Genomic DNA, 26221 nt, shown 5'->3' on the forward strand with positions numbered 1-26221 from the left:
CGAATAGAGAAAACTATAAAGCAGTTAAGACAAGAAGTGTCACTGTTAATAGATTATAGAGGGAACAGATCAACAAAAATACTAAGAAAATAGATGTGATAAAAGCAATGTGCAGTATTAGAACAGACCAGGATCTATCATACACTATTGCAAATAAACTAAAAATTTCAGCACAGGCGGAAAAACTTAGAAGACATGAAAATAAATATAAAAGAAAAATATACAATAAGCAATTTATTGATGATCCGAAAAAGTTTTATAGAGAATTGGGAAATAAGGTAAAATGAATTGAAAGACTGCCAAAAACAGAAGAAATAGATACATTTTGGAGAAGTATCTATGAAGATCCTGTGGAACATAAAGAAGCTAAATGGATAGAAGTTAAAGAAAGAATAAGAGGTTCAAAGATACAGGATATGAAATGGGATGAACAGCTAGAGAGATTGAAACAAAGTTAAGAAAAGCATCTAAGTGGAAAACCACAGGACCAGATGCAGTACCTAATTTTTGGCTGAAAATATTAACATCTTTCCACAAAGATTTAGCCATGAGTAAGTAGAATTTATATGCACATCCCGAAAAGACACCAACCTGCTTAACAACAGGAAAAACAATGCTCCTACTTAAGAGTGAACCTACAAGCTACCCTAAAAATTATAGGCCAATAACTTGCCTTCTGACGACGTACAAATTATACACAACAATTGATAATGACAGAGTTTATAGTCATTTAGAAGAAAACTCAATTATGGCAGTAGAACAAAAGGGCAATAAAAGAAAGTCATATGGAACAAAGGATCATTTGTTGTTACATAACGTCATAGTGGAGAACTGTAAAAAGGGGAAAAATCTAAGTATGGCATGGATTGACTACAAAAAATCATTTGATGGTATCCCACATTCATGGATAAGAGAGTGCTTAAAATAATTAAGATACACCCTACACTTATCGATTACATTACAGTGAGCATGAAACAATGGCATACCACTATGTAATTAAGCCATGATAAAGGACAAATTATTATCCCAGGGATAAAAATTCAAAGGGGGATATTCCAGGGTGATTCTCTGTCACCGCTGCTATTCTGCCTTGCCCTTAACCCATTAAGCCGTCTACTTAACAGTTTAGGCCATGGCTATAATTTGGCTCTTAGAAAACAACAGTGTGTAAAGACTTCTCATCTTCTCTTTGCCGATGATTTAAAACTGTACAGCTCATCAGATGAGGAACTGTAAGCACAACTGCAAGTTGTCAAAACTTTTTCAGATGATATAGGAATGTCATTTGGTCTTGATAAATGTGCAAATCAACCTTTAAAGGAGGAAAACTGCAACGTCAGGAAAACATCAGTTTGGGACAAGAATGTGATATAAAAGAAATGAAGTATATAAATACTTGGGAATTAATAAAGAAACAACAATAAAACACGAACAAATGCAAATAAAACTTAGTAAGGAATATTTCAAAAGACTTAATCCTGAAAACAGCACTGACATCCAAGAACAAAATTCAAGCTATAAAACAATTTGCTTTTCCTCTCCTAACTTGCAGTTTTGGAGTGATTGACTAGCCCCAAAACGTGTTGAATAGATAAGATAGGAAAACAAGAAGGATGCTTCATGCTCACCAAATGATTTATTAAAAAAAAAAAAAAAAAAAAAAAAAAAAATCAGTGCATACCAAGATTATATATTCCCCATTCTGAAGGAGGGATGGACCTCCTTGAAACCGATTATATGTACAGATTTGCAATCATGGGACTCCACACATATCTGCTGACCTCACAAGACCCAAACGTAGTGAAAGTCTTGAAACATGATGAGAATAAATCTAAGATGACTTCTTTGCTTAATTTAGCAGAAGCATATCGGCATCAAGCAGGAATGGAAATCAAACCAAAAGTAGATAAAAATCAGACAGCAACTGAATATGCCAAAAAACAAAAGAAAGAATATAAAGGTGAAGGACCAGATGAGAAGGCAAGAAATGTGGAAAAAGCAAAAATATAGTTGCAAGTATAGAAAACTTCTGAAAGAACCACATGTTGATCAGGAACAAATGCAGGAATGGTTAAGGAGAGACGAATTCAAACCAAGAGATGAAAGGTTAATATTGGCAGCTCAAGATAGTGGGCTAAGTATACTTTGGTTTACAAAGTCCATTGAACATGTGGGAGAAACAGACAAATGTAGGTTTTGTAAAACCGAATTGGAAACAGTTGCACACCTTGCTGCAGGTGCGACATACTAATGGCAGAAGGACTGTATACTGAAAGGCATAATAATGTGGCAAGATTGTTGCACTGGGAATTGTGCAAACATTATGATACTGAAGTGGCTGAAAAACACTGGAAACATGAGCCACAAAGCATCATACAAAATGATGAAGTTTATATCACATGGGACCACCCATTACCAGCATTTCAAAAGATGGATGTTAGAAAACTGGATATAGTGGATCAAGACAAGAAGACAAGAGTAGCTTTGATCACCGAAATCGCCACACCCAGTGACTACAGTGTCTTGCGTACAGAGAGGCAAAGTCATAAAATATCAGGATCTGCAGGCAGAAACGAGAGCAATGTGGAAGAAAGATACCCAGACAGTTCCAATAGTAGCAGGAGCAATGGGTCTTATAAAAAGAATTTACAATCATACTTAGATATGTCACCAATACATGTAAATCTGTATGAACTCCAGAAGGAGTCATTACTGGGCACATTACGAGTGCTGCAAAGAGCACTACTGGCTGACATCAAAGATTGGAACAAAACCAATTTCATAAACAGATGCAGGGCAGTTCACATAGCACCCATTACTAGACATTTTGTATTACCAAGCCAAGTGGGCAATTTAGTACTCAAAAAAACGGAGAATTCTTATAATAGTGAAGTGTTGTTGCTGGGTCCCCATGAATCTATTAGAAAAGCTTGTAGCTTAACACAGCACTGTCACAGTTGCAAGTCATTGCAGACTTCAGAACAAACAAAAAGTTCAGCTGGTGAGCAGTACTTGGGGCAACTGCTTGACGTGACCCAAAATATATGAAAAGGGAATCTGGGCTAGGGTTCTATGCATCTGATCTAAAGTTAGAGTTTAGTCATTTGGTTTAAATGCATTTACTGTAAAGTTTGGATTTTAAGTAATACACCATTTTTTTTTTCATAGAATAATTACAAAGACATGCGTCTGGAGCGCTTCTCCCCGGGCCTCCGCTGAAAATTGGCTTTGTTCCAAGTCAGACTTTCCCGGTTAAAAAATGTTAAATAAAAAATAGATAGATAAAAATACAAGAATGTATTTTTTTACCATGTCAATTTATTTTTTTCTTTTATATACATACATTAGTGTAAATAAATGTTGGGTTAGATTCACTTACACAGCTACAGGCACGCTGAAATGTGGGTGTTCTTTGCAAGATCTTACACAGTGAGTTATGGGAATTTGAGATTTTCCCCACTGTTGTGCGATCTTGGGAGTTGGAGTACATAATTAGTAGGGGGTAGGGCACAGGACAGGCTTACCCTCCAGCAGAAAAACACAATTTTTTGATGTTTTGAGTTTTAAATGTACTGAATTTAGATCAAGTGATTTTAGATTAATCAATATAGATCCCTGGGGCACATCTACAAAGTTCACATCTGTGAAGGTCAGTCGTACAAAAAACAAAATGTATGCCACAGTATTAGCAGAAGACCGAACTTGAAAGTGAGGACAAAGGGTCTAGACCTTTCATGTAAGGGGGTGTGCCTCCTGGACTCACAAGTTAATCACATGGTCACTGCATACAAGAGAAATATTTACCACTGTACAGCAAAAGTTCCTGTGAAAATTACCACAACTCAGGTATGGTGACCCAGCCGACCAAAGAAAAGTGTCACTCTATCATAACACTTTCTATTCTTACTCTCAAGAACACAGAATGGACCACACCATGCCATAAAAAAAAAAAAAAAACAACCCCCCAAAAAACATGACCTGAGAAGACTGCATTTGTTGGCAGTCATAATGCTCCTGCCATGGCTCGGTCACTATATTAGGACCTTGGATCTGTCCACAGAAACTATATTTTCCATGGTGAGAACTATCCACCAGCAGAGGTTTCTTTCTCCTTTTCTATGCATGCTGCTTTGTTTCTACTAAAAGGGTAATGATTTTCTCAGTAGGTCATCTTATAATTATGTATGTGCCACAATGACATCAGCTAATGGGTAACATCTACATCCTTTGCATGTCAAAGTTACTAAAACTGCCCTAAACCTGCTCCATTTCCATAGCTCACTAAAAAGTTTATACACACACGATTGTTCAAAACACCCTAGCCCAACAAACCAAATCTTTAGCTAAAAAAATCTTAATACACACACACAACCTGTCCAGAACACCCTAGCCCACCTAAAACAAGCCATGTAAATCAAATCTTTATTTAGAAAATTTTAGCTAAACGAAAAACTCACACTGACCACATTTCAAATTCACTACAACATTAAAGGGGGAAAAAACAATGTACTGCATACACAAAACATAGACCTCATCTCCTCCACACACCCAAGGGTATCGGGTTTTCTTAAAGGTTGCGTCCAAGTGGAAAGACACTGCAAGGATTTGCAGTGATGCAAATCATCAATACCCCAACCAGGGGGTGGGGGAAAGACCACTGCAAATGCCCTCATTTGCCAGGGCACCAGTCATGGCACAAAGAGCTTTTTTCATGCTTCCTGAACAAGTGCCTCCACCAGACAGCTCGCATCCTCAGCCTGAATGAAAGCCCCTTGGAAGGAAACAGATGGGTGTTTCGGATTGGAGGAAAGCTTGATGACTAGCAGGCAAGGGTGGCAAAGAAAAAAAAATACAAAATAAAAAGCAAGAGTAATAATAAAAAATGAAAAACTAGAGAAAACAGCACTAGTTACAGAGGGACAAAGACTTGACTATGGCCCAGGCAACCAGAGTTTAATTAACGTTTCGGGCAATTGAAAATATTGGAACAGAAAGTTAGGAGTGCCGATTTGGAGGAACGTGATGGATCCGGAATATAAACACCTAGCCTAGGGGGGAGCAGGCATTAAGTGCAACAGGCCATCAATGGGTGGTAGATTTCATAGTGGGTGAGCCTCCATGGTGACCCAGCTCATCTGTACTGCCACCCAGGGAATGGTATTAAGCTATAACATGCATCCTCATAGCCAAGATACCAGCCACGATACAATGCACCCTTAGAGATGCCTGAAGTTACAGCACACCCTTACAGATGCCAGCAATGGTATAAAAGACCCAAACAGGTGCCAGACGTGGTAGAACACATCTTTACAGATACCTAAAGGTACAATCCACCCTTACAGATGCCAGCCATGGTACAATCCACCCTTACACATGACAGCCACGGTACAACACATCCTTACAGGTACCTGAAAGAACAATGCACCCTTATGGATGCCAGCCATGGTACAATGCACCTTTACAGATGCCTGAAGGATATCAAATTCCTGGTTAAAAGGAATGAATGAGCATGTCAGATTGGGGCAAGGCATGATGGCTGGCAAGCCCAGATGGCACAGATAAAATGTACAGCTAATGAATGCACTAACTAGCCAATCAGAAAACAATATTACTGGCAAAGGCTGACCTTATTTCAACTATCAAAAACTACCTTAAACTAAACTAAAACATATCTAAAGAATAAAACTAACAAACTAACATATGCCTCACTAAAATACTTACATAAATGAACTGTCACTTTAAAAAACTAACATTAAACTTTATCTGAGCAACAATGATAGAAAGCCACTGATGAAACTACATAAATATTATGTCAACTACTGACCGTGGTTGATGCAACTTTTGCTCCTCTTCCTAAAACATATGCTCAGGCTATTGGAACTGCTAGACCTCAGCTATGGAGAAATTTTCACTTTCTCATCCTCTGGCCTGCTTGCGCTCATGAAGCAAACATTAAGATATCATCAGACTCCAGTTCTGATGAAGTCCTTCTTAATGATTTCGGACAAAAGCATTTTGCTCAACAACTGTGGAGTTTGTGAGACCTGTGATTTACATTCCCGGACCTGGATTTGTATAGTGAATAAAGACTACTTTTGGATACCACCACTTTTATGCAGTGGACTGGGACTTTGTGGTTTTCAGCCTGCTGATGCCCTACTATTTGGTTTACACCAACGATCTAAATAAAGTTTTGCTGAGGAATTCAGGCACTCTATCAAAAAAATTAATTCTGGCTTCAGTGAGACAGAATCATGGATTACGGAACTGGGTTTTGACTCATGACTCCGCCATTCAACTTGCTTCCTAAACATGCAGAAAAAAATACTTCATTTGTATCATACTCCAGACTTCCACACCCTCCAACACACCGGCTTGAAGGATTCCCTCCAGTAAGCATCTGTTGTTGTTGTCTTTCGGCTTTTCCCAGTTAGGGGTCGCCACAGCGGAGCTCCGGTCCACTAATGATTGGCAGTAGATTTTAATGAATGCAGAGGTGCCAGCTCGATGTTCAACCTTCAATCAATGCACGCCCATTTGCGCATGTCTTTTGAACGCCCACCCAACCTCGGGGAGGACATGCAGACCCCATGCAGACCCCACACGGAAGGCACTCCCCGCATTCCAGCCGAGAATCGAACAGGAGAACCTCTTGCTGTGAGGCAACAATGCTACTGCTGCACCACCGTGGAAGCATAGCTCTCAACCTTCCATGTCCAAAATGAGGAACACTAGCCCTCATAATGTGGAACAAATGGACAAAATGTGGAACACATACTAATGGCTTACTAACAACTTCAACTAGGAAGGTCATGGGATGGTTAAAATATGCTGGTATTACTTATAAAGAAGATCTTTTAATGAATTAATATGATTCATTTCTATTTACAATGGATTTCACTTAAAAAAATCCCTAACACTGAATGTGTGACAGAGTCTTTCAATGTGGAACTTTGAGGAACTTCGAGGAACATGAACTTTTTAAGTTGCGTTGGCATACTAACCATCACTCCTGTTTATACGACTCTGTATCAATATATGAATTTAAAATTCTACTGAGCAGGATAACTATAAGTACTCTGTGTAGAACACTGTTTTACACAAAATCTGAACTTGATAAATTAAAAGTTTCAAATAAATTCTGACAATCAATAGTAAAATTTATTAAATGACAAAAGAAAACTTTCCATTTATTAGAAGTAGAAACATTTAGTGAAAAACTACTTATTGGATCCACCTGATTATTGAGAAGGAACATATTAGGCATATATAATAAATGAATCAGCCATTTAAAATAAAATGTGAGAGATAATTCAATGTATTAAAGAGAAGGTCTCAGTTCAGAAAACCAGCACTGGTACTCTAAGACAATGGCCGTAAAAGCATACCCCGTGGTCAGCACTGACAGATGGTCATGATGGACCTTGAAGATGTCCACCTGAGGTGCCTGCTCGAGAAGCTTGCTATGATCTTCCCTTATACTCAGCTGCAACTATACTCTGTGGCCAAGTGCAAGGTTTTCTGAAACTGGGTAACAGTTGTAATAGGCTTTGGCATAAATACCAACAGTTTATCTGTCTGTGTCTGTCTAGCATATCCATGCTGTACCTATTTCTGACTTGCTTTATGCATTCTTCTTCCAAAACTGTTTGGATTAACCCCCCATGAAAGCAGGCCATTTGAAGTTAACAGACTTCTTAAAATGCAGTGCACCTGCCTAAATCACCTGGTGCAATACCAAGCAAATAGCATCAAGTGAAAAAAATAAACTCCATATGCTGAGATTCAGTAACACCTACACCAACTGTGCACTAACTGTACACCATTCTGAGTGAACACACAATACAAACATTAACTCGCACCTTCTTCCTAACTTTAGTTTTCCTACGGATTTTCTTGCAGCCTTAAATATTAAGGGGGATTCGTAAAGGTTACCACAAAGTACAGACTACAAGTATACTTAGTGTAGCTTTTTGGAACGACTAGAAAGCACAAAAATGTGGTAGGGATGTTCCTGAATACAGAAAGCGTATAATTAGTGTAGGCATTAATGAATTTGGCCTACAGTTATGCCAACAAATGTCACACACAAAAACATTCACTTCTATCCAGTATAACTTGCATTGTCCTCACTGACCAATATTCTGATTCACTGTAAACATTTTATTTGCAATTTGGTAACCTGATAAATGATGAACCTTACCTTTTTCACTCACTATATTCTTTTCATCTGCATTTCAAATGTTGAAGTTTATAGATTTACTCACCATCAATTTAACTGGTATCATATTTCCCAGGCTGTATGATCTACTTTTGTTGCATTCTCTTGGATTTATTACTACTTAAACTTTTATTCCTTCACTACACTACACTGTACTTCTACAATAACCTCAGCATCCGTCTCGACACTCACTATGCAGGGACGCTTCGCCTTGTGAGACTATTTTGTTCATTACTTATGCTTCTCTGTGATACACGGTATCATAAGCAGTCTCCATATCCATTGTCTCCTCTCACTGTGTGTCCCACAATTTCCTTATTGTAGGCTATCTTTTTTTTTTTATTACACAAGTACTTTTAAACAGCGAGTATGTCATATCTGTGAAGTGTTGACATTGGCAGTGTTTAACATATTTTCAATCTGCTCATAAATTGGATCACTCTGGATCAGTAACATGTCATATATGGCATAAATGAGACTTAACAGTAAGTAGTCTTTAGCGTGCTTTACATTACCCGTCTTTAATTACATTATTATTGCCAGTGTGTCAGCTTACACTTAAGCCATTACCTTTTCCCACTTCTCCCATGCAGAAAAGGGATCTCAAGTCACTTGGAAACCAAACTATCAAAATACAAATAACCTAAACAGACACAGCAGTGTGAATTACTGAAGGAGTTACCAACATCTTTTTGTGATTCTGATCTTAATTATATAACTATGCATTGAAGTATAACGCATTGTAAAACCTTTCTCAGTGACACCTGCCTCTCTCCGATCGTGACTTCTCAAAAAGTGGCATCTACAAAAATCATATAAATGTAGTCTGCTTTAAATCAATAAAATGGTTACACAATGTCTGAACTGCACTGTACGAAAGTAAAGAGATATTTCCATCGGTTTTATGTTCTTCCAGTTAGAAAGGGCATTCACTGCTTGCTATCAAACACCTTACAAAATACATTCACACAAAGCTTTTAAATAAAGTTAATTCTGCAAGAAGTGTTAAAACTTGGACCTTACCTTGAAAATTATCAAGAGTGTTTTCATGTATATCTTCCTTATCCCAAAGGAGACTCCAAAGATGGCAGGAACAATTATAAACACCATAAGTAATGTGAACCACACTGTCAGGGAGATCCCTAGTAGATTGCATAACAGGTTGTTGAAAGGCAGAAACACAAACATTGCTGTGGGTTAATCAAGTCTGATGGAAAAACGGATGTATGTCCTGCAGAATTTTTCTTCAGTAACAAACGAAGAGAAATGGTATCTTTATATTTTTAAAAAATGCAAACTGTTGCACGTTTTTTCCACTTCCTGTTGAGCTTCCAGACTTCAGAGCTGTGAACTCTCTCTCGTAAATAAAATGTAAACTGTATTTGCAGCTGTGGGACATAATGAACTGATCAGACAGAGGAGGAAGACATCTCTCCTACAATAGGAATAGAGAATCCCTGACATTCATAAAAAAGGACAAATTTTCTTTAGAAAAGTCCCTTTACATGGATAACTGGAAGAACCCTGTCAGTTTTTAACAATGTAGTTGGCCAAGGCAAAAATGAGTGAGAGATGTTACTCCAAAACACGCTTTTCATTTCCTCCTAAGGCAAATGGTAGGTGCAGGTCAGGTGCCTACAGAACTAGTCAATGTGTGTTCTGTGAAGACAGAACCAGTGAATGCAATTGTCGGGGGCAGCAAAACAGAATCCTCTTTACCATCTTGCAGACTTATTTTTGTAGCCTTTATTTTAACTTTTTTATACACAGCAATGACAACCAGTGTAACAGACTACACAAGCCAAGTTGCAATGTCCATCAACCTTCTGCCTAGAGCCAGTTTTACTTAGCCACAAAGCGCAATGTTTAATGTGTTGTGTAGATCTGCATGCTTGCAGAGGGTGTTCAGGTGTTCTAACTACGAAGACAGCACGAGTGGGTCTGCCCTCCTTCAGCATATGTTAGCCTTTGAAATACAAGATCTTGACTGCATCTGTGATTAAGGCTTATTCATCTGCACCAGGAGCATCTAGAACAAAAGAGAAATAACCATTCAAATCTTCCCCTTTGATTGCATCTGTTACACAGCGATTTACTAGGATGTCCATGAATAAGCACCTGAAAAACAAATGTGACTTTAAAGAGAGTCCCCTGAACATTTTAGGGACATTTTCAAAACATTTTATTTAAGCACTTCAGCATACAGAAACAAAGCAAATGTACTTCAGCTCTTACATGCAAATAATCATGATAAAGATTCCCTTAATGTTTTTATTTTATTTTTTGTAATACCTGCTAAATTTCTTAACAGAAATGTGTCTATGTTTAATGCCATGCGGGATTCCTTCCAAAAGCACCCTTTCCTTTGTTTCCAAAGGATTATGAAAATGCCACTGCCTTTGTTAAATCTAGCAGCAAGTCTGCATCTCCCTACAGCTCTTTAGTAATCCTCTTCATCTCTAACTCCTCCCACTAATGCCGCCCTATTTCCAGAGATCAGGAAGTAGGATCTCCTTGTTACACAATATTAGTTAATTATTACAGCACTGCTTAGTAGTTGCTGCATCATGAAACTGAAATGTGAGACAAACAGAAAAGTCAAGCCTTTCTTCATTTTATTTGCATATCATTCTGGCAACTTCTACATGGGTTCAGTTCCACAATTATGTAAAGTAACTAGACTTACTTTGTATTTATCTATTCTGTGTTCTAGTGACTGAACTGTATAATTTCAGCCACAGCCCCAAAAATTACAACATAATGACTATACTATAAAAGCATATTAAAATGAGGGTTTAACAATGTCACTTGTTGAAATGAACTGTCAATTCGACTTTAGCAGTAACAGAAGGAAGGGAACAGATTATCAGCAGAATTCTGTAAAATGTCATCATCATTATTACTATCTTGTGTACCAGAACTTATGATTTTCACTAATCAAAGGGAAAAATAAATAAAAACATGTACTGCAATTTCATTTAACCATTTGTTGTAAGTCGGGTAACCTGTTGTCCTATTTACTTACTTGCATATAATTGTTCACTGGGAAAGTCTAACTGGATTTAAAAACCTTTACTGTGGCCCAAGGAGAAAAGCTCTCTACAAATAAATACCAAATACAAGAACAAAAAAAAGTGCAAAAACGCATAAATGCAAAGCAACGCATAGCACATGCAATCTGAATACAAAATCAATAGGATATGAACTGCGGTGGTAGTGTTGTCGCCTCACAGTATGACGTTGTCCTGTTCGATTCTCAGCTACAGCGTCTTCTGTGTGGACACATGCGTGAATGGGTGTACCTTTGTTGAAGATTGTGCGTCAGAGATGGCAACTCGGCACGTAAAAATCTACTGCCAATCATTGGCAGACCGGAGTTCCGCTGTGGCGACCCCTAACCGGGAAAAGCCGAAAGACACAACAACATAAACATGTTAGAGAAATGGGGAAAAAAGCATAATACACAAAAAAAAATAGCAGATAATTGACAAGAATATTTACAGTACAGAAGCTGATGTCATACTGAGTGGTTGCATATAAAATGGAAATGAGAGAGTTGTGAAAATTAGTAACAGTTTTGCTTCAGAAATTTTGAGAGACAGCGGTAGGAGATGAAAATGAAAGTTGGTATAAGCAGAGATGTGCTAAATAGATACTCCTAGTTGTTATGCAGTTAAATGTATACATTTAGACGTGAAAATGTTTCAGCCACAATCCAGGCCACAAGGATAAGAGTAAATACTTCAGAAGTCACTCACCATGTATTGGGTAGGTGGAAAGAAACTACAGTACCCAAAGAAAATCCATGAAGGCAAAGGGAAAACTTCCCAGAGACAGTGACAAGACATCAGGATTGTAGCCTGAATCTTGAAGATGCAAGGCAATGCTGTTGGAAGTCTGCAGCTCCCTTCTCTGTCTGGGACATTTACTGTAGTCTCTCTTTTTTGCAGTACTTTTATTTAGCATGTTTCGGTTTCTAGCAATATCCATGCACTATTCTGCAGCGGTTTATTATGTGACCAGTATGTGTGCATATTTCAGGGGTGTCTAGCTGCACGAAATCACTGGGTCAGAAAAGAGGAAAACAAAAAGGAAGCTAGCAAAAAAAAAAAAAAAAATGTCAACTTCAAATTGACAATAACATTAAATGCTGCATATAACCATACAGAAGTATAAACAAAAACTTTACACAGAAACAAAACCACCTGTGTGATAATGGCTTAAATGAACATTGAGGTATCTCTTCATCTCACTAGATGCAGATTTAATGCTAGTGTGCAACTAGTACTGCTTAAAATCCATGGCAACCTATGCTTGGATAAGCAGATGTGACATACAAATGGTTTATTACAAACCCACTGCTTAACTGTTTTATATGCAAAGGTACAGTACATGGATTTTTCTACAAGCCATGAATAGTAGAACATTGTGGCTTTTATTCTTGACTTAAAATGAATGCCTTTTCTTCAAAAGCTGCACATTCATTCTCTGCCATAGTTAAACAGTGTGCAGCATGCATCTGTAATTAAAAACTCAAGATCTCGTACACGTACCGGATTAACTAACAAGCTCTATTATTTTAACCAAGTTTACAAATAGTGCACCCAACTGTTTTTCTTCTACAGTCCTTTTGTGCTTCACCACTAACTGCCAGAGAAGCTGAAGATGAAATCTCTGGACACTACGATTTCTACATAGTCAACGGTTTGCATAATTAATAACCACATAACTGGTTATATGGACTGATGTCATACTCCTTTTCAACCATGCCCAGATAGCAAGGATTCAGAACAATAAATCAAACAGCATGTATTTACAAAGTGGAAGGCTGCCTCACTACTCCAAAGGAACTCTTAAACAGAATAAAAAACTGTAAACTGGAAATCAACGAGGCACATTTCAGACCCTGAAATTTGTAAGGCACAAAACAGTAACAGCTATGACTTCCTTTAAAGGATGAACAAATTACATGGATTCAGGAAAACAGACAGGTGGCTCTGCCAACAAATCCTGAAGATGAACATGGAAGGTGGGTGACCCTGGATGGCAAACAATGAGCATGAACTCAAAGTATGTGTGCAAGGTGTGTGTTTGCAAGTAAGCCCAGACAATACACAGCGAAAATCAATTACAGAAATGAAAAGGGCATTATCCTGGACCATGAGCACTGAACATTAATTCAGGAAGAGGGAAAAGGGGAACCCAGACCACAATGACTGAACATGAATGACTTGAGTACTCGCCGGGGGTGAGGTGGGGGTTAGCAGGACAGTGCATAAGTTCATGAGAGATAGTATTTTGTAAATTTGGTGTAAAAATGATGAACTTTTAAATTACATTTATTCACCAGATTAAATAGTGAACTTTTTTTTTACTGACGTTTTGGACAAAATATTCACATTCTGAAAAAGAAATACACAAGGACTGAGCAACTGTTCAGGTGGTGTGCCCTCAAAAGTGGCATCGGGCAAATCTGCAGTAGAAAGACACTGTGATTATAGTTTCAGGGATACTTGTCAAATGGACAAAAGTAAAAAAGACAACCTCTTCCCACAAACTCTTTTGTAGGGGGCAAAATAAGGAAAGGTGTGTGTGTGTGTGTGTGTGTGTGTGTGTAGGTTTACTATCAAAATCTCGCAACTCACTTGTGCAAGTGTTATGCGAACTGAAATTTTGTAAAATCCAATTACCGGTCACATAACCGAAAGTGGGAATTAAGGAAAGTTGACAACTCAAGAATGTCGACTTTAGCAACATTACCAATACTTCTGGTTTTGTGCTATGAATGTTTTGCAGGGAGCAAGCCCCCCTGCACCCCCACTCCTCCTGCTACTTATATATACAAACTCCAAGATCACACTACAGTGAAGGAAAGGGTAAATTTCCCGATACCCACTACAGTGCAATCTCCATTCAAAATGACAAATCCACAACAGAACCTTAATTTCTTCAGGTTTGCACCAAGACTCAGCTGACACTGTACCTAATGCAACCATTGCTTCCGAACGCTAATAAAATTATAGAATTATTAACTCTACACAACTGATCACGTAGTGAATAAACAGAAAATAATAAAAATATATATTATTAGAATCTGTGTTCCTTACAAACTTAGAATCAAATCAGCAACTTTCAAAATATTTAACCACAGCATTCTGAAATGTTGCTAATTTCCTGGCCGAGTACATTATCTGCTGATGCAAATTCCTTTTGGATAAAAGACTTAGTAAAGTATCTACTACTCACTAATTTAGATTCCAACACAAGACTCGCTGTACTTAAAACTTTGCATTCATACAGGTTTGTTAATTTACTGGAAAAGTACTAGTCAAGGTTATTCTAATCAGCACAGCTAACTGCCAAAGGAATACCATCCAAGTCTAGAAAAGTCACTGTCCCCTTATACTCAGCATTGGTTAGGTAAATTATTGACTACAACGTTGCCTTTGGGATGTACCTTAGTAGATCTACCAAACACCATTAAAGATCCCCCAGAAGTTCCTGACTATTGTGAAGATAAGTGAAGGCTGCCAGCCTAGCCAGATCATTTGTAAATATTAATATAAGCCACAGGCTTGTTCTCTTAAATGGGAAAAAAACTGTGTTAAATGTGGAACTGCAAAAATGCAACAGTGCACTCTGCTGTAACAAAGCTAATAAGTCAATTCTTTAATGTCAAAACTTGGAGCAGATATGAACGCTTGCCTAGCACTGTGCAGCAAGAAGTACTGTCTTGTGTTTTTATTATTAAATATTTTTTAAACCTTTCAACCGTGGCTGTTTTGTGTAGAGATAATTTAAGCTCTAAGAGTACATTGCATGTATATAGTGATACTGTACCAAGTCACTCCACATAAGTTGTGACTGTTTGGTTGCACTTACCAGTTGGGTAATAATATTGCACTGTAATACTTGAACACCCATCATAAGGGCCTTGAGTAGCTAACAAATATTAGCTGGGTGGTGACAGTGATTTCTACCATATAGTCTGGGTAAAAGGGGCACAGCTGCAAAACCTGTGCCAGCCCCAGGTGTCTCTGTGTGGTTGAATAAACTCTTATCTCAAAGTGTGTGTGGGTCAGCTACTTGGGCAGGGACACGGAGCACTGGTTGGACAGAGAGGGTGCTGGAGGTTTTAGCTTGCCCACTAGGCTGAGAGCTGGACCCTATAGCTGTGCCAGTGGGGAGTCTTATTGGGGACCTGGAGAGAAAGGGAGAAACCAGCCCCAGACTGACTGCGATCTCTGTGTGCTCTTAAGGGAAATTGTACTTTACTGCGTGTATTTATTATCCTTTCCCTATATGGACACCCCTCACTGGTGTTAGTGGAGGATTGAGTCTCCTTGATTGCTGGGCCAGTGCACGGGCATTACAGCTATGACCATCACCAGCTTAAAAATCATAAACTGCTGGAAAATACATGAAGCATCGTCTCTTTTTTTAGTACCTTACAGACATCTGAGAGGAGGCCTATGCCTTACCTTCAGTGCAACTAGGGACACCGATATTAGAACCAGGGATCTGTTTTTTTTTTAATTGGCAAATAAATTGAATACAGTGGCAAAATAAGTTTTATGCAGCACATTCGCCACCCTTGAAATACTCACAATGCTAATCAAGCAGTGTGATACAGTATCTTCTTTCAAATGGGAATTGCATGATTGGATGGGTATTAAAGTTTAACTCTTGGCATGAATGGCCTATTCCTCCATGAAAAGAAGGTACAGTCTAAGGGTGGGCATTGGCAAAGCCAATAAATACCACCTTGGGTCTCCCTTGAAAAGAGGCTGCTAGCCTAGTGGAACAAACCCAGTTAACAAGGGATGGATAAATAGACTGTTTCCTTCCAGAAATTCTCAAACAAAGCAGAAATTTAAATTTTTCCATCAGAGGTGATGAGCTAGAAAAGCCTGATTTTTTGCTGAAACCAGTTCGGAGGTAATACTACTAACCACTTCTGCTGCATTGACATTACTGCGGCACAGAAAAAAAAGCTGATTATAACAAAACTGCTTCCTTAACTGCTTGTAAAGTCCACAGCAGAATTAGACATATCGGACTGAAGGCAAGCAAAACAATTAGCATCTGCAGATAGCATGCAATGATATGCAGCAAGATTCTGTCCTCGGATCTTTCCCCTTTTTATAAAATGTTACTAAATCTCAACTAAGTTAACAGTCCCATCATGCAAAATGCATACCTTATTGCATAACCAATTGCAGTAGGCACCGCTACTAAAGTATGCAGAAACCTTTAAGTTCTTAAACTGCAAAATAGAAGACAACCTCCTTTCAAGTACAAACAACACATATTCCTTGAGATTCTACAAAGTCTAACCACACAACAATATACTGGACTGTACAGCTGCAAGACAGTATATTCCTTATAAGGTCTGCATACACAAGAATAACCTATTATCCACTTAGACCCCATTCTCTGACTCACATATCATACTGTCTTTATTACAGTCAACTGTCAACTACATCTGTGCTGGAAAACTGCTGTCTTCCTCCACCAAGCAGCTCAATTAGCTGAAGTCAGTGACATTCTCCTGCCAATGAGTGACTAGAGCTTGCCTCCAACTGCCGCTGTCTCTACTCCTGTCATTGCTGGTTATTAACCTTAACAAAGACTCTTGGTACATGCCACTTGCTTCCAAAGGAAGCCATCACTGCAAAACTCATACAAGTGAGAAATGGCTCCCTGTCAGGGAATGAGCAGACTGCATCTTCTCTGTCCACTGTTAGTCAGACTTCACTCCCTGGACCAATATGTCCACCCCTTACTTAGAAGCTTAATGGTATGCCTTAATTCTACCCAGTCATCTGCAGCAAACCATGCAGAGCCAAGCACAAAATCTGCCAAAGCCGACTTGCTCTTTTTGTTTGGGACCTGGGATATGATCAAACCAGCCTGCTTAAGTATGAAGCATCAGGGGTGGCTCAGTGGTAGGATTTCTGTCTCACAGCTATAGGGTTCAACCCTCACCCCTGGTCACTGTTTGTGTGGGGGTTCTGGCTGTGTAAGCTCCAGCTACAGGGTCCAAGCCCCACCTCTGGTCACTGTATGTATGGGGCTTTGTCTGTGCTCCCAATTTCTGTGTAGGCTGCATTCACTGTCCTTAAAACTTTAAGAATGCAAACTTAATGTTAAAGAAAGAAAAGGCAAGTACAATGAAACAAAACCAAACACTAGGACAATTATTCCACACAAGAGAGAGAGAGAGAGAGAGACACACACACACACACACAGACAGAGACTAAATACATTTGACAAATGTACACAAAAGATTCACAAACCTCCAACCACCTCCTCACTGGAGCAGTTTAAAACTCTGTACAGTACCCATCATTCTCCCCACCCTACCCAACCACCTCCTCAGTGCCCATCATTCTTCCCACCCTAACCTACCCTACCCAACCCAACCACCTCCTCAGTAGCCATCATTCTCCCCACCATCCCTTACCTCTAACACCTCTCCAAATATAAACATTCCCTGGGATTTAGTAAACTCCATGTACGCTTCACACAAGGCAAATGTGTAAGCAGTGATGCATTGTGAGCAGCAGCTCTAATTGCATATTTATGCAACTCACCACATTTAAAGTTAAATAAGCATGATTTTGCAGCTGGGAACAGCACTTACTCAGGAAACCATGTAAAGCAGCATGGATAGCAAACCTGCTTACATCAGAGCATAGCTGATGAGCATGTTTGCAGGAAATGCCACAATGATCACCATGGCTTAACATTTAGTTCTCATAGCTCTCAACCTCTTAGAGCAAGAAATCTGGGCAAAGCCCAACATAATGGGGGGACAATGACCCAGAAATAGGAACAGATTTTACATATTTGCTCTTTTAAACTTAGAAATGTGCGAGAATAACAAGGTTTATGTTGATACATTTTCTGAAGTCTGAAACTCAAATGTATGTAATTATTTACTGACATCAGTCCTGAGATCACCCCAGTGATATGACAGAAAACCACACATTTTATAAGGAACAGATCAAAATATATAAGGCAAAAATCTGGACGGTTAAGAGGTATGATAGTTATGTATATGGTCCAAACACAGTACCAGACAGCGTATACAGTGCAGAGTATTGTGAAATTCCATTCCTGGCATTCTGTAACAAAGTTTTGTAAATGATCTGTAAGCGTACACTGACTGTCATGTAAAATAAACACTTACGGGAAGTGTGCACATTGAATAAGGGCACACAATTGAACTGTAGGAATGAACACAGGGAAAGAGGACAAGTGAAACAAATTAATGTACAGCAGATGAGGCCAAGTCACTGGAAGACAGTTGTATCAGCAACACCAATCACACACCAATATGGTAAAGTATGGACTGCATAGTGAAAATGTATATTATGTGACTGTTACACAAGATGACATAACAACGGGGAAGATATCTGTGTGAGATAAGCATCCTTACATGAACTATGCAGGGGACATCTATCAGAGAGGTTGTATACAATTGGGGTAGGGTGCATATTGTGAAGCTGTGCAAACGGAATTGCCTGAATATGAGCGTAATGTCATCAGAGGTCTCCAGCAAGTGGGACACAGGTAAAGGCTCATGGACATTAAAAGAAGCACACACAATCATGGACAACATCAGAATAATGCCACCAGTAATCTCATGTCTCTGACATAATGTATGTAATTTAGAGTGATCACAGATGGCTCTGCACAAACACACTTGTACAACTACTTTGACATGTCTGCACTCTATGAAGGTAATCACACACACTGCCCTTACACTAACATCTGCTGGAGGTGTTAGGAGGGACATTGCTATAACCTGTATTTGACATTATGATCAATACAGGCTAGTTGACTGGTTTGCACAGCATATATATGGCGCAATCCACACTGTCACAAATGTTACCCATGCCATTAATGTCCAACGACAACTACATAAGTACTGTGTGCATCACCAGAACAGGTATCAACATGCATCTGGTGTAACAATCTGATGGTGGTTCTGCACTATGTGATGTTTATGCCACAAAAAAATGCCTAGGTATGGCCAATAATATGTGTGATACCTCACTGGGTCATGTTATTAAAGTAAGTAAGGGATGTATTAGAATGACATTTAGGACTACTGTTAAAATTGCCACCACTAATATCACTGCTGAGGTGTCCGGCTTCACTTTTAATAATTGGACCTTTCCCTTACTTACTTTAACAACATGGTGTTAAATTATTCATTGAATGCCTTTGATATTAGGAATATCGTGTTTAAGAATTTGTTTATTTTACAATGCAATGAGAATTTAAAATCTCACTTTATTAGCCCATCTACTTTTAACTTTAAGAACAGATCCAACATTAAAAATATATTACAAAGACCTATGGTCGCATCCTAAAACTGCTCCTTTAAAACTTTTAAATGTGGCCACTGCCACCAATGTTCTTTTATTGATACTGATCTGTGTAGTGAATTGATGGACAAGGTTTGCAGGTGGATGATTAGAGGCAGATAGCCATGTAGACCACCTTGTTGTAAGTGTACAACATGTTTGTCCTATACTCGAAAAACCAACACTCTTAACAAGATAATTTATCAGCACATATAAAGTATTTCTAAAAAGAACAAAAGCGCCTGTCAGACATGCTTCTCATTACCATAACTTTTCTAAGTTTAAGTTCTTTCTCTTACAAAAACATTGATTCAACAGCATTTTCCGATGATTGGCAGAACCGGTTAATGCATCCTGAAATGATATGGCAGTTACAGTTGAATGCCACAAACCCTCCTGGAATGAATGATGCAATTTCTATTTCGAGTGAACTCAAATTGAGAGCCTCAAAACTGTGACAGTCATCTAAGCATACACTGTGATTTTTAATATTTACTCTTTTAGCAAGTCTGATGTTCTATCTAAATGGCATTGTATTTTTATTTTGTATTGGTTGCTTATAGGGGGATGACAATGGTTGATTGGAAATTACCTCCAAATTCATTGGTGGAAATTTTCTTTAATTGGATTGGCTTAGTTTGGGAGGGGGGCATTATCCAGACTTTTAACTGGTGCGGTTTGTTCTTTCATTCAATGTTCAGATGATGTCTTTTTAGACAAAAGCGCTCAACCGTGTATGTGACTGTAGATTAAACTTCTGTGTTTGTTCTGCTACCTGGTCATTTTGATTTCATGCATTAATTTCAGATGTAGTGCACTGAGTGATCACACAACCATTTATGTCTACTACTTGCAAAAATGCAGCTCCGTCTCTCCTCTCTGTGTTGCTCAATTCTTGTCTTATCTGACCAGTAATCTCAGATATGCAGTCTGTAAGGTATTCTATATCATTGTCCTTAAAATGCATGAAGAATATTAAATGGCAATAATATACAACTGTCACAAGTGAAGGGGAGGTTGGATGTTAATGAACAGAAGCACTGAATCATGTGCTGCTTACTTCCATTTCCAACCATGATAAAATTACTTCTATACACTTTGCAAGTCTAACCTGACACATCCACTTGAGGTAGGACAATCTGCAATGCTGTTGTGTTGTCCTTTTCCCTACCAGTAATTACTTACAGTTGCAATCCATTAGCAACAAACACTGAGGGAGTGCCTGCATTATGTTTACATGTGCAACACAGAGACAAGTATTTGGGATGCGGCAATTATAATACATTCACACCTCATTTACATATTCACTGTTCTAACAGCCCTGAATCAATTCCATAAAAGGCAACCATACAGCTAGGGAACTTGAAGGTGAGGAGACTATGTGGAGAACACAGAAGAGGTTATTACTTTGGGATATATCTGTACAGAAGACTACTGAATTGGAGAAGGTATGCTTGCATTTTTCAGCTATATACCACAGAAGCTGAAATGTCAATAAAAAATCTGTTTCATGCTTAATACACACACACACACACACACACACACACACACACACACACACACACACACACACACTAATTAGCAAATGCTGTTATCTGTATGAGTTACTTAGCAATGTACTGATTGCATGGACATGTTAGGGCACTTCACAGGTATACAAGACTGGCAATAGCTTAAAGTCGATTGCTCTGCGTTAAATCTGTGCAGGTTTCAGGGACAGGTCATTAGACAGCACTTTTAGCATTACACTGATAGTTTGTTTGCAAAGTATGTCATTTGCCTGTGCTTTTGGGGGTGAGAAGCAAAGCTGTATTTCTGCTCTGGCACAAACAAGGATAAGTTGCTATTGCTACTCTCCTTTGTTTTGCATCCAGCCTTGCTTTGTGTGTGAATGTAATGTTACAACCACACAATTCCTGTTGTTCACATTTCAAATATCTAGACCGTTTTATGTTTCTCCAGTGGGTAATACTGAAATGCTACCTTTTCTGTTTTATCAGGGAAAAGGTATTTTTCGTTATGTGATACTTAGTGTAACATCCTTCTATTGTGTTTTAGGACATCTAGTACTATGGCACCCAGGCATCTCAATCCCAGAAAACCACCCATCAGAGACCCTGAGAATAAGGTCATTTTGGAAGCTGTAGGCAACATGGTGTCTTTCTACTTGAGAGGGTACGTGGAGATATGTCTGGCATAAGGCAAATTTCAAAGCAGATAGTTGCAGATGTGAATGCAGTAGGCAACCACAAACAGGACATAAGATCAGGTGCACCACAGGGCCACTGATATGATATAGTTTTTGTTGCTTTTTATCACATGTGATTCTACCAACTAATGTCAGAGTATCAGCAGACTCTGCTGTCAATGCTGGCCAAACAGAGGCACAGTTTGGGGGTGCAGAGGTTGAATCTGACACCGAGGATGACATACAGCCACCCCCTGTAATTCCATCAGACAGAGTCAGTAAGTCTACGCCTACCCATTCCAGTCAGCCCTCAGATATTGGACAGGTGGAAGATGAGACAATCGATCAGGGAAGTGTGGTTACTGTGGCTTCAATGCCTAATGACTCTGTCCGTAGCCACAGTGCAGGCGAGGTGCCATGCAGGAGGGTTGTTAGGGGTGCTCAGAGGAGGCCTGCTGTCCATCTTCCAGCTGATGCAGGTGTCTCTTCTTGTGCCACTCAATGTATGTTTAGGGCCATCATGGAGGCAGGGGCATGTTCCCATATGTCTTCTAGAGAAATGCTTAGGGTTGTACATGCGGCACTGGCTGAAATGCATGACTATCTCCACCGTGTTGCCAATTCAATGGATCGGATGAATGACACGCTGGAACGAGCAGTGGCTGTGGAGAAACATCTGCTGGGAGGGGAAATGCATCCTCGTGGGAGTAGCTTAGCCACATCATCTAGTGTTCGTGACGTGGCCGTGCTAGATCATGCTCCCACTTCTCCTTCAGAGGTTGAGCTGTTCACACCTAGATGTGGCAGGCCATGGGGTCCTACTGATGAGCATCCTTGTGAGGGGAGCTAGTACAGTACACAGTCACGTTCAGGTAGCAGCAGTGCAACTTCTAGCAGGGCTAGTTCTCGTGGTCAGGTATGACAACAATGAACCGCCACCTCTACCATGCATGGCTCACACCTGTCCAACACACCAAGATACAGAGCTAGCACAGAGCATGGTTGTGTTCATGCATACACACACTAATTTCACCTGGAGGACCCACAGAGACAGACACACAGGCAACAGTTACATGGTTCAGCCATGAAGCTTAAAGCTCATTTTGTTTTGCTGGCCATTTGTTAGTTTAACCAAATGTCTGCCTGCTTCTCGTTCACACACAGACACACACACACACACAGACAGACACACTGTCCAAGTGATAACTGTGCCATATCCATGTTTTTTATCTTTTGGATTCAGGGATACATAACAAAAACAAACATCCTGACAGACAAAAAAAACTATTACCTTCAATTACAACAAACCTCCAAAAATGAACCTAAACAATTCTGGGCCAGTATTAATAATCTTTCATCCCCAGGTCAGTCTATCGCACTGAACCCTCATTACTCTAACCCAGACAATCCCACACAAATAGCCAATAACTTTAATTCTTTCTTCACTAATACTATCCAAACTCTTGCTAGTCACCTATCCCCTGACACCTCTAAGCTACTCTTACCTACTGGTAATACTCCTCCTTCCCTTCACTTACAACCTGTATCTACCTCCTTTGTCTCATCACTGCTCCAAAAACTAAAACCTACCACCCCCTCTGCAGACAAACTTCCTGCAGAATTCTTGCAAATAGGAGCCAAAGCCAACAAGATATCTCACATCATCCCCCTACACAAAGGGGGGAACTGTAATGACTTCTCAAACTTTCGCCCCATAGCACTTTTATCACCTCTAGCTAAAATTATGGAAAAATGTATCCATAAACAACTACTTAACCACCTTCTCCATAACAACCTACTTGCTAACTGTCAGCATGGATTCAGACCTTCCCACAGTACTACCACTGCTTTACTCTCCTTTACCAACTCCATCAACTACAACCGCAACAACAATTGTATATCATCTTCAGTCTTCATTGACTTATCTAAAGCTTTCGACATGGTCAGTCATAAACTTCTTCTGCACATACTAAAATCTCTCTCACTTGATACCCCTTCCTTAACTTGGTTTACATCTTACCTAGAAAACCGTCAGCAGGCAGTACTCTAGAAAAACTCACTATCTAATCTCCTTCCTACCTCTTTAGGTGTACCTCAAGGCTCAATCCTAGGCCCCCTTCTATTTTCCATCTTTATTAATGACCTCCAATCAGCTATCCCTAACACTACCTGCATACAATATGCAGATGATTCTACTATAATCTGCAGTGCTACCTCTCAAACTGAACTCCAGTCTCTTACCCAAAAAGCCTTTACCACTGTTGAACAATGGTTCTCAGACCGTTGCCTTCTCCTCAACCCCAAGAAAACCAAACTGTTACTGTTCTCACCTACTCGTAAATCTACCCCACTTACACTGATAGCACTCTCATTTCTCCAGATTCAACTACAAAATTACTAGGAATAACTGTTGACAATAATCTAAGCTTTGACTCTCACATCAACAACACAATAAAATTAGTTAACAAAAAAATTGGATCCCTTTACAGAATTAAACCCTTCCTTACACCTGAAGTAAGAACCACCTTAGCCAGATCTCATCTTATCTCTACTCTTCTATATGCTTCCTCCATTTACACTAATCTCACCAAACACAACCTCAAGAAACTTGCTACATATTACTATAATATTGCTAGATTTGCTACAGGATCCCAGTTTAGAACTCACCACTGCCTGAACCTAAGACAACTAGGTTGGCTTGAACTTCCCAACAAACTAATACTTCAACAGCTCTTAATAGCTCACAAAATTCTATATCAACCAACTAAAATACCAATACTCTCTAACCTCATTTCACCATACAATAACATGAAACACCTACGTTCTTCAAACAAACTACTGATTTATACTCCCAAACCAAATAACTCTGCAGGTGACTGCCTCTTTTCCAACTCTGTTGGAAAAATGTGGAACAAACTACCCTCTGATATCTCATCTTTGTCCACACTACCACTTTTTAAAAGACAACTGAAAATGCATCTCAATAATTACTGGCTTTGCTCCTGTACCAACCCAGATTAACTTTCCTTCTTCCTCTCTCTCTTCTACCACAATTACTTTCATTCACTTCTCCCTATATCCTTGATAGCTGTCCCTATACATAACATCTACGTAGATAAATGTTCTCATATATACTGTATATCCTTGATAGCTATCCCTTTACATAACATCTATGTAGATAAATGTTATCTCATATATACTGTATATCCTCGATAGCTACCCCTTAACATTTATCTACATAGATGTTATGTAATCTCATATATACTGTATATCCTTGATAGCTATGCTATCTCATATATACTGTATATCCTTGATAGCTATCCCTTTACATACCATCTATGTAGATAAATGTTCTCATATATACTGTATATCCTTGATAGCTATCCCTTTACATAACATCTATGTAGATAAATGTTATCTCATATATACTGTATATCCTTGATAGCTATCCCTTTACATAACATCTATGTAGATAAATGTTATCTCATATATACTGTATATCCTTGATAGCTATCCCTTTACATAACCTCTATGTAGATAAATGTTATCTCATATATACTGTATATCCTTGATAGCTATCCCTTTACATAACATCTATGTAGATAAATGATCTCATATATACTGTATATCCTTGATAGCTATCCCTTTACATAACCTCTATGTAGATAAATGTTATCTCATATATACTGTATATCCTTGATAGCTATCCCTTTACATAACCTCTATGTAGATAAATGTTATCTCATATATACTGTATATCCTTGATAGCTATCCCTTTACATAACCTCTATGTAGATAAATGTTATCTCATATATACTGTATATCCTTGATAGCTATCCCTTTACATAACCTCTATGTAGATAAATGTTATCTCATATATACTGTATATCCTTGATAGCTATCCCTTTACATAACATCTATGTAGATAAATGTTATCTCATATATACTGTATATCCTTGATAGCTATCCCTTTACATAACCTCTATGTAGATAAATGTTATCTCATATATACTGTATATCCTTGATAGCTATCCCTTTACATAACCTCTATGTAGATAAATGTTATCTCATATATACTGTATATCCTTGATAGCTATCCCTTTACATAACATCTATGTAGATAAATGTTATCTCATATATACTGTATATCCTTGATAGCTATCCCTTTACATAACATCTATGTAGATAAATGTTATCTCATATATACTGTATATCCTTGATAGCTATCCCTTTACATAACATCTATGTAGATAAATGTTATCTCATATATACTGTATATCCTTGATAGCTATCCCTTTACATAACCTCTATGTAGATAAATGTTATCTCATATATACTGTATATCCTTGATAGCTATCCCTTTACATAACATCTATGTAGATAAATGTTATCTCATATATACTGTATATCCTTGATAGCTATCCCTTTACATAA

The 26221-nt window shown here is 38.7% G+C and overlaps 1 protein-coding gene across 2 annotated transcripts in view; it reads right to left on the reverse strand.

Annotated features, from left to right (window-relative positions):
* Positions 1-26221, reverse strand: part of GPAT4 (glycerol-3-phosphate acyltransferase 4) — an 845426-nt gene that overhangs the window by 809426 nt on the left and 9779 nt on the right. The window contains exon 2 of one of the 2 annotated variants that reach the window (XM_044082998.1): positions 9245-10250. In XM_044082998.1, the coding sequence (XP_043938933.1) occupies positions 9245-9409 (165 nt within the window). In that variant the 5' untranslated portion in view covers positions 9410-10250. Of the gene's footprint in view, positions 1-9244; positions 10340-26221 lie in introns of both variants that reach the window. The other variant, XM_044082999.1, reaches the window with a different exon arrangement.

The sequence above is a fragment of the Protopterus annectens genome, chromosome 9.part0 (genome assembly GCF_019279795.1).
Source record: "Protopterus annectens isolate FY-2018-M chromosome 9.part0, PAN1.0, whole genome shotgun sequence".
NCBI classification, from domain to species: Eukaryota; Metazoa; Chordata; order Ceratodontiformes; family Protopteridae; genus Protopterus; species Protopterus annectens.